This window comes from Phoca vitulina, unplaced genomic scaffold (assembly GCF_004348235.1).
Source record: "Phoca vitulina isolate PV1807 unplaced genomic scaffold, GSC_HSeal_1.0 scaffold12, whole genome shotgun sequence".
NCBI classification, from domain to species: domain Eukaryota; kingdom Metazoa; phylum Chordata; class Mammalia; order Carnivora; family Phocidae; genus Phoca; species Phoca vitulina.
Window position 1 is genome coordinate 34,222,580 of NW_022589715.1, and position 10,009 is coordinate 34,232,588.

Below are 10,009 nucleotides of genomic sequence, written 5' to 3' on the forward strand. Positions count from 1 at the left end.
CTCTCTCTGTCAAATAAATAAATAAAATCTTTAAAAAAAAAAAAAAAGGAATATTTCAATAATCATAAGCCCAAACTTTTGTTAACGAGTTCAAAATATTAAATACCAGAGGATACTTACTCTTAAGTTTCTAATGCCATCTTGATGTTTCAATTTTTCAAAAAAAGACTGAAAAAAATCCGATCTCTCCACATGTCTTGGAGCTACACAAAGTGCATCAATGTCAGCTCCTGCAAATCAAAGTATTTCTAATTAAGACTATATTAAGTATGTATTACATTTTTGTTAAAACATATAAAAACATTATGTACAGAAGAAAATATGTAAGATGAATACAGGAAAATGTTAACAATGATTAGCTCTGAGTAGTGAGATAATGTTTTTTCTTCTGTACTTCTAATTATGAATAACAAATAAGAGCTTGTTATTGAAAGTTCTTATCAGAACACAGAAAAGCAGTTACCTTTCGTGTGTACTCCAAGCCTATAGGAGCCAAACGTGAAAATTTTACCACCAACAGTAGCCACAACAGAAGGTGGGAGATTCTAAAATTAAATTAAATTAAATTAAACAAATGACATTCAATTGTTGAAATTATTTAGCATAAAAATTGCCTAAATACTACCAATATATACTGTATTTGTCAACTTTGGGAAATTGAGATTTCTGAAATACTTCAGAGTTCTTTGGGCTGCAGCTTGAAGTAATGAGAGTATTCCCAGAGGGAAGACAAAACAAATTCAAGCCTACTATACATGCATACATCTCTCTTAAGAAAAACATTTTTTATCACTTGACCCTACTCATCCCCTTCCAATTGCGTGTCTTTGGCTCCATCATTCTGAAGTCACCACGGAACTCGTAACTACCAAACTAATGCACTTTCAGCTCTCTATAGTATCATACACTTAACTCATTACACTTCCCCATTATTTTTGTGACAAATATGCTTAATTTCTTGATTGAATTTCTGCAACCTTTCTGCAAGAAAGTGGTCATCCTGACATGACCTCCTTATGAGAGGTAATCTAACATCTTTAATGAAATTTTTTAGACTGTACCAGAATTATAAGGCTACTCTTTACCTCTCTCTGGAGCCAATTCCAACTTCCCATCAGGTATTTTCACTCAGACATTTTGATCCACTCCAATATTCATGCTTAAAACGAAATATTCTTCCTATGATAAACCAGGTATCCCTTCTGATTTCTCTCTGTTCTTCATTTTCCATAATACCTATACCTGTAGTCATACTCTTCTTGGCTTACCAATTCTTAACTTATATCCCTCACATGTTACCTCCTTTCTATTCAACTACTATGCCCTTAAATCTAGGCTTTAATAGAATCTTAAGCTACCTTCTTGACCTTAGTCTTTATTTTCTCCTATTCCATTTTGTACAAAATTCACTTGATGTTTTTACTCTATTATATAATTCTTCTGCTCAAAACTTGCTAATGCATTATTCTTCTCTGACTACTAAGGTAAGGATCCTTGGATCCTGAGAATCTCCACAATAATGCCCTTATGGATCTTTCTTGCCTTGTCTCCTCATCTTCCCTTTTGAAGCTCCAACTACCAACATGTTACATAATCCAGTCTCCTTTCCACCGCACTTGCCATTCTCCCTATCTCAAATGCTTGCCCATCCTCTCTGGGTATCTCAATACCACCTGTTTTTTTCAAAGTTCAAAAGTTCCACCTTTTTCATGAAGCATTCTCTGATGATCCCCCATTGCATAACAAGCTCTTTCCCCTCTGTGCTCCTCCACTATTATCTTTAACCTCTTTTATACTACATTTATTATTGACCTTTTTCCCCTGAATACATGTCCCATCTCTTCAACTGTATTTAAATTCCTTGAAAATGAGAACTGTGTCTACTATTTCTCTTATTTTTTTAATAATGCCCAGTGCAAGTTTCAAAGAATATCCCTTGATTAACTTGAATGAAATTATCTATACAACAGGATATTCTGTTTGTTACTTACTCTGTTTAATGGATATTAATGTTTAAGATTACCACACGATTTTAGAGCTAGAAAGAAGTCTGTAAATTTATTAATATGAATCAAAAGAATAGAGAAGATAGGATCTTTTGGTTTACCTTCCTACTTTCTATTTTAGTTTACTTTCCTACTTTGAAAAGCTAGATTCTTGCATGATTTATGAGAAAGTGATACACCAGAGTAAAATATTTTCATCACAAACCACAGTATTTAACTAAAATGATGTTTGAGTTCTAGATGGTTTATAGCTTAAATATCCCAACTGTATGTGGAACAGTCAAATGATCTTTGATCTAACTCAAATTCTTATGATATTTTCCGAACTAAAATATGCATAAATAAAAGGAATAGTTGATACAGAAAATGAAAAAAAAAAATTGCTTTATCCACGCAGTGGAAGATGTCAAAACCAATTAAAAAATTTTTATAATGAGCTATTTTATTCACTTTGCTTAAAAAAAGAAATCCAAATTATGGCAAAGTCTTTCATTTTTATGCCTAGAAATTAAATGTAAACCAGTGATTGCTTTTTGCAGATTTAAGTATTAATGTGAGTAAAATGGGAGAAAAAGCAATTTAGTAAAAACAAAAAACAAAAAAACTTTTGACCTTGAAACAGAATACTACTGGATTTTTCTGTTAACTGCGAAGAAACTGTGAAGAAAATTAGGTACATCTCTCAACAAATTAATATAGCCTCTTTTGTGAATAATAATACTTGATTTATCTCAAATGCATTCTAGAATAGGGATGGAAGCAAAGAACTTGGCACAACCACAATATTTGACATGAACACCACACAGTAAGTCATAAAGCTTAACTATGATTTTAAAATAATTCTAGCAAGTTGAGTATTTGGTTTGCACACCCATAATAATTATGGGCTGATCAGAGAGGGATAACAGATTCCTTTAACATTTATTTAATGCCTGAGCTCTGTCCTGAGATTATGTAGGTGACCAAGACAGGTCTTTTTCTTATGGAGCTGATCACCTAGTAGCAGAAAAACAAACATGAATTTTTTTTGTTACTCATGACTAGCATTTCACCTGCTCAGAATTCAACTTATCTGAAAATCTCAACTACTGATAACCCTGAGAGTTCAGAAATGAGTCAGATAGCTGTTTGGCAGCAAAAGTAAACAACATAAAGACCATTTATTTAAACCCAATGACTGCAGACTTAGCAGAGTCCCATGACCTTATTCTGAGTCCATGGTTGAAAAAAAAAAAAAAACAACACAAAACAATTTTAAACATATACCATAGGTACAGAAAGAAATACTAAAATTTACAATAGAAAGAATTCTAACAGGTGCTTATCTAATTTCTAAATCCAGGCAGATTAAGGATCAGAAAGAGTTTACAGAGAGACACACTGACTGCTTTAATATATTAACTTTCAGCTAATTGTTAAGGGAAAGACGGGAAAACTATAAAAATTATAAAAACCAAACAAAAACTTAAAATACAACAGTCTGGGCCACTCAGTGAAGGGGCAAATAGTATCACCACTTGCACACACCCTATTTCAATTTAGTACAGCCAATAAAATAATATTCAGTGATGATTCTCAGACATATGAAAATTCAATTACATTCAAAATACTCTAAGAAAGTAAGAAAAATGTACTTATTTTAGAAGAAAAATAGTTAAGCTCCTGGAGGGGAAAAAAGTTGCATAATTATAAATTAGGATTTGCAAACTCCTATGTCTCAGGGGTCAGGCAAGTATGCAAATGTAAGGTATACATAAGAAACACAGAAACTGACTGATAAATGACAGGTGCTGTGTCAGACAGAGAGCAGGCATTGGTGGGGCCACAAGGCAATGGAGGGCAGGAGCCCAAATCCATTCAAACCTCTTCCTGCCTTGCACAAAGGTAGGCCCAATGTTGCCAGATCTGGTATTTCACAAGATGTCTGAAATCTGGCTTTTAAAGTAAAATCCCTTGATATTTAAATTTTGGTAAACTACATGTAATTCAAGCAGGAAATCTATGTAGAATTGTAGCTAGACACTGGGGTAAATTCTCATTTATTTATCTCGTTATCATTATTTAGAGACTCAACTGTCTAGACCAATTCATTACCAAGTATACCAAAAAGGCTATTTCAGATTATTCTCAACTCCTGCATCTTATTACTAGGACTAATGAAGAGGACATAATGAAAGTGAATTCAATGTAGTTTAGAGCCTTACCTTACTCTCACTGACATCAGAAATCCATTCTTTTACTAAATTGTTCAATTTACCAAGAACAACAAGCCTATAATAAAAAATAACATGCTTTAGGTTAAAACTAAGAAAACCCAAAAACAGTATTTAAAAAAGTAGTTAAACATACAGGCAGAACCTTAATGTTGGTGTTAGAGTAAAAGCACATTATACATGGGCTAATGCTGTCACATCTATTGATACATGGCACATCTCTTTGACATTCTTAGGTCCCTAAGAGTTCCAAAGAAATGATAAATGTGAGGGGCGCCTGGGTGGCTCAGTCGTTAAGCGTCTGCCTTCGGCTCAGGTCATGATCCCAGGGTCCTGGGATCGAGTCCCGCATCGGGCTCCCTGTTCGGCGGGAGGCCTGCTTCTCCCTCTCCCACTCCCCCTGCTTGTGTTCCTGCTCTCGCTATCTCTCTCTCTGTCAAAAAAAAAAAAAAAAAAAAAAAAAAAAAAAAAAAAAAAAAAAAAAAAAAGAAATGATAAATGTGATGATAGTATTTTGGTCTTTGAGCTATTCTCAAAGTTCAAAAAGCCTAATAAAAAATCAAAATTACCTTCAATAAGTCTGCAGAGGCCAAGTGAATTGTCAACTTTCTTGGCCTTACTATGGAATAAAATCAATTCAATGTGGTGGTAGAGGTTAGCATTCTCTCACCTACAGTCATAGATCTTTGGATAATTAAAATGGGTAAATTAAATATTGGCTAATTTTTATGAAATAGTATCACTTAGTAACAGCAGTTTGGTATTAAACCAAACTTTCAACCAACAGGATATCTAAATCCACATTAAAAAAAGAAAAGTAGAGTTTAGACATCTCAAGGTTAACATATAAAAATGGAATTCTTGAGATGTCCAAACTTGCTTCTCCCTCAGCCTTCTCTGGGTAATGGAATTCCATCCTTTGAGGTGCTAAGACCCAAAACCTTGGCATCATCCTTAACCTCTCTCTCTCTCACACATATTCCAGTCATTAAACAACCCTACCTTTAAAATATATCCACAACTCTACTTCTTATCACCTCCACTGACATCCCCCTTAGTTCAACAACCCCATCCTTTCCTCCCTGGATCCTTATAATAGCCTCCTAACCAGTCTCCTGACTTGTGCCCTTGATCCCTCTTCAGGCTATTCTCAATATAGCAGCCAGAGTGATTGTGTTAAAACATGAGTAAATCATGTCAATCTTCTGCTCAAAAACCTAACAGCTTCCAATTTGACTCACAGTAAAAGCCAAAACTTTTATAGTGACTTAAAGGTCCTAAGTGACCTAGTTCTCCAAGCAACTTCCCACCGCATGTTCTTTAAGCTCATATTCACCTGCTTACTCACTCTGCTCTGGACACCCGGGTTACCTTACTATGTAATTCCTTAAATATACCAGGTACACTCCCACCTCAAACCTTCTGCCTAGAATGCTCTTCCCTCAAATATCTACACAGTTCCCTCTCTCACTTTGAAAATTTTGCTCAAGGGGCGCCTGGGTGGCTCAGTCGTCATTGAGCATCTGCGTTCGGCTCAGGTCATGATCCCAGGGTCCTGGGATGGAGCCCCGCATCGGGCTCCCTGCTCAGCGGGAAGCCTGCTTCTCCCTCTCCCACTCCCCGCTGCTTGTGTTCCCTCTCTCGCTGTTCTCTCTCTGTCAAATAAATAAAATCTTAAAAAAAAAAAGAAAAAGAAAATTCCGCTCAAATGTCAATAAGGCCTTCCAGATAACCTCCACTTCCAGCTTCATTTTTCTCAGCAGCATTTGCCATTTGTAACATTGTATTTATTTTATTTATCTGGCTAATTGTTAGTCTCTTCCCCTAACCTCCACCTAAAATATAAGCTCCAGGAGGGCCAAAATTTCTCTTCATTTTGTCATTTTTTGTATCCCTAGGCAGGGGCATGGGAGGTACTTTATATTTGCAGAATTAATGATTAAATAACATACTGTAAAATATTTTGCATTTTTAAATGACATACCTGTGGTTCAATTCTTCCTCATCTTCAAACACTCCAAAGGGTTTCATGGCATCAATTAATTTCTGTGTGTAAATATGATCAATTTCTTTAGGACATGCCAAACTAATTGGAGAAGTGATTCCATAATGCTTTTGTTGACGCTGGCTGTCCAGCATGGTGTTTCTGTTCAAGAAAAATGAAACAGCAGAAAAAATTTAAAGTATCATATCATACTGATATATTTAATCTCTCAATCCACTCATTAATTTAGCTATCTTAAAAGTTTACTTAGTACTTTGGTTGGGGCAGGCACTTTTTTTGGGGGGGGGAAGGGTATTTTGTGTTTATTTTGATGAAGGGCTATTCATACTGCCTCCAGCTTTCATGGTTAGGATGTCTTTTCAAGCCAAAAGCAGCATGTGTTGGCATCAGGACAACTGTGCCAGCACCACTTAGCTCAAATGCAAAAAGCCTGAATGGGAGCTGGGCCAGAGCCACCTCCACTATACCCTGCGGACTTAAGTCAAGTACCATCTATATTCAATCTTTGAAAAGCAGTCAGCCACTTGAAAGAAAGCTCTGAGTAAGAACAATGTTCTTTCCCCCTCAGGAAAGAAACAAAAACATCCCATTAGAAGGTCCTTGTGAAATATCCTGGCTTTTAAAAAGAAATCACAACTAGATTTGTCCTTGAGAAACTTACATTAACATCCTTTGCTCAAATCAGAATTTATAGTCCTAACATTTTGTGACTCTAGTTAATTGTTCTCCACATTTAGATTGGCACCCAGACCATTTTCACACTAAATAACTATCAAATTCTTTACATTTTTATCGGCACAATACAAGCCAACCTCCAAAAGATTCTAGCTTTTATATTTATATTTATATATATATTATAGTCTTGAATAAAGTACAATCGAATTTCTGAGTTTGGATTTCAGTAATTTCAAAATAAATTTTGGGACCAACATGGGTCGGTAAAACTTTTTATTTTGCTAAGAAAGTAAAGTAAAAATAAATGTACACAATAACCGACTAACCCTACCATCTATCTTCACCATTCAATGTTCAGCACCCTTAACAACAACAGTAAGAATGTAATCTCAAAATATAAAAGAACAGTCTTTTAAATGAATAAATTAGCTCTGTAAACAATAACACGAAAATACAGTAGTGATTGTTTTTGAATTTTAACTGGTCAAAACACTGACTTATTGCTACTAAGTTCTCACAGGAAGGCATGCTCTTTAGCTAAAGATTTCATTAGGTAAGGAGGGAGAATCAAACGGAAGATAAAATAGCCTATATATCTTCAGAAATGATTCAAAGAAACAAAAGGGAAACACCAATACTAGCGACTTTAATTTCTTTGTTACTAATTTTCCTGTGGAACAAACAAAATTTCAATTAGCTACTTCAAGGAACTTCTTTTTAAAGATTTAGCTTTTTACCTCTAAGAGAGCTATTTTGGTATTGACTGTGTGTGTTTAAACATGTATGGTCAATGGATGGGACAGACTGATTATATGTGATTATTCAATTAATTTCGACAACAACCCTAAGAGGTAGGTACCGAATAAATGCCATTTCATAGGTTAAGTACCCAAGATCCAAGGGATAGGAAGAGCCAGAATCTGAGCTCCAAAACCCAAGATCTTTCCACCACTCCATTCTCCCTTCAACAAATACCTTTGTTCTTACACTATGATCTTGGGTCCCCCTTTCTTATCTGTATGCTGAAAAAGTTGGCTATCAAAGCTTCCTACCCTACTGGCACTAAAATTCCAAATCTATGGTTCTGAACCTCCCTCATGGGGTTGGGGGGAAGCCAAGCAAAAGAATCCCACATTCCCTTCAACTCATCAATTTCACTTATAAGTAAACACCCTAGAGAAATTCTAGTACAAGTGTACAAGGAAACACGTACAAGAATGTTCACTGCCACACTGTAACATTAAAAACTTAGAAACAACCTCAAATAATCACTATCAGGAAAAGGACTAAACTAGGGTGTATCCCTACAATGGAATACAATACAGTAGTTATTATGAATTAATAAGAATTGAAAATATTAACATGGACAAAGTTCAAAGATACTATGTTGTCTAAAGAAGTTGCAAAATGACAAGTTTGATACTAGTTATAAAAAGCTTAAAAAGAAGTAAAATAATGCCCGTTATTATAGACACTTACATATGTTGTTTTAGCATTTTTAAAAACGCAGCAATAAACATCAAGTTCAGGACTGTGTGGAACTCTGGGGAGGGTGGTGAATGGAATAACAGGAGGTAAGAGAATCCTTAAGACATATCTGTAATGCTTGATTTCTTTTAAATCAAGATATGTATGTACACACACACACCCACACACATATAGGATGTTATGCTTTGGGAGAGATGGATGGTGACTACACAATTGATGCTTATGTTATTCTCTGCATTTTTGTTTAAATTATTTCCTAATAAACCAAAATGTTAGGAGCTACAACAAAATCTTGCCAAGCATGGAAACCGTTTCTGACTTATCAATGTGTGAGCAGGAGGTATAGACCGGTAGATATACTGTGGGCCGATGGGGGAGGCCGGGGGAGGGCGAAAAGATCATAGCTTTTATTAAAAAGAAACGCATGGGCTGGGATAGGTCATTCACTCCTGAAGACCAGGAGACAGCCGGTCGGGAGGGAGGAGGGGGAGGTAGGGGGATGGTATTTGCGCCAATGCAGACAGGAGCAGAGACGGGCTCAGACAGTGTTGGGGGCAGAAGAGTGACCGACAATTTCTCCCCACGGACACCCGCGCCTCTCCCGCCACTCCCTTGTCTGGGGGCGTCCTCCGAGGCGGGACAGGCGAGGGCAGATGGGGGCTCCAGGAGTCCCCGAGTCTGTGCAGGGGTGGCCAGGTGAGCCTCCGGGTGCAGGGGAGGTGCCCTTGCCGACCGGCCAGGAACGGGGAAGGAGACTACTCGGGCGAGCTCCGGGCAGGGCGCGAGGGGCAGGGAACGGACACCGGTCCCGGGCCGACCACCCTAACCCACTCCTCTCCGCCTCGCCCCCAACCGCCGCCCCCCACCACTTACGCAGACATCTCTTTCATCGCTTCCTGCGTCTCCCTCACCGGCGAGTATCGTTCTCTCTGGAGTCAAGTTCTTGCTCTTCCCTTCTCCTCCTGTAGACTTTCCTCCGGTCGCTTGTAGCTCGCTTGCTCGCTCACTTTCTCACTTACTACGGCCGAGGCATCCAACCGAGTAGTGAAAACACCACAAAACCGGCTCTATTTATGACAATACAGCGCGGCCGACGCCAATATGGCGCCGCTTCCCAGCCTGCCCCTCGCCCGCTGCGGCCCCGCCCCTGGAGGCCTGGACCCGCCCTCGACCCCGCCCCCTCCTCCTTTTGGTCCCGGGAGGCTCCGGTGGTCCCGCCCATGGGCGGGGGCACAGGCTCCGGCTGCAAACGCCGGTCGGAAGGAGCGTTTTGTACCCTCCTTTGTCCGTGGGACTGTCAATCCAAGCAAACCGCTTGGAATGTAATTAGGAACATATTTTCCTTGTTTCACTAATGAAAGACTATATTTTTAAAAAGATCACGACCTTGCCTAGCAAATACTAGTTTAACTCTTCCGTTATCCTACATCTTTAATTAGTCATAATCATACGTAATCAATCCACTCGTGGAGATTCTGTCGTGATAGGGTCACACCGAGGAACGTGTGACTACAATTATCCCAGGGAAAAAGCAAACTTGTAAATTGGAGGCTAATCTGTTCACTTCATCTCTACCTCCCCCTGATTTATGACATTCCGGCAGTTGAGGGGGGTTGAAAGGA

The 10,009-nt window shown here is 38.0% G+C and overlaps 1 protein-coding gene across 2 annotated transcripts in view; it reads right to left on the reverse strand.

Moving 5' to 3' along the window:
- The window catches only part of PAPOLG (poly(A) polymerase gamma), a 32,728-nt gene extending 23,225 nt beyond the window's left edge, over nt 1-9,503 (reverse strand). For both annotated transcript variants that reach the window (XM_032410930.1, XM_032410931.1), the window contains exons 1-5: nt 9,261-9,503; nt 6,204-6,365; nt 4,211-4,277; nt 464-545; nt 121-230 (exon numbers count right to left, since the gene is read on the reverse strand). In XM_032410930.1, coding sequence (XP_032266821.1) covers nt 121-230; nt 464-545; nt 4,211-4,277; nt 6,204-6,365; nt 9,261-9,277 — 438 coding nt within the window. In that variant the 5' untranslated portion in view covers nt 9,278-9,503. The remainder of the gene's footprint in view (nt 1-120; nt 231-463; nt 546-4,210; nt 4,278-6,203; nt 6,366-9,260) is intronic.
- Between the last annotated feature and the right edge of the window lie 506 nt (nt 9,504-10,009).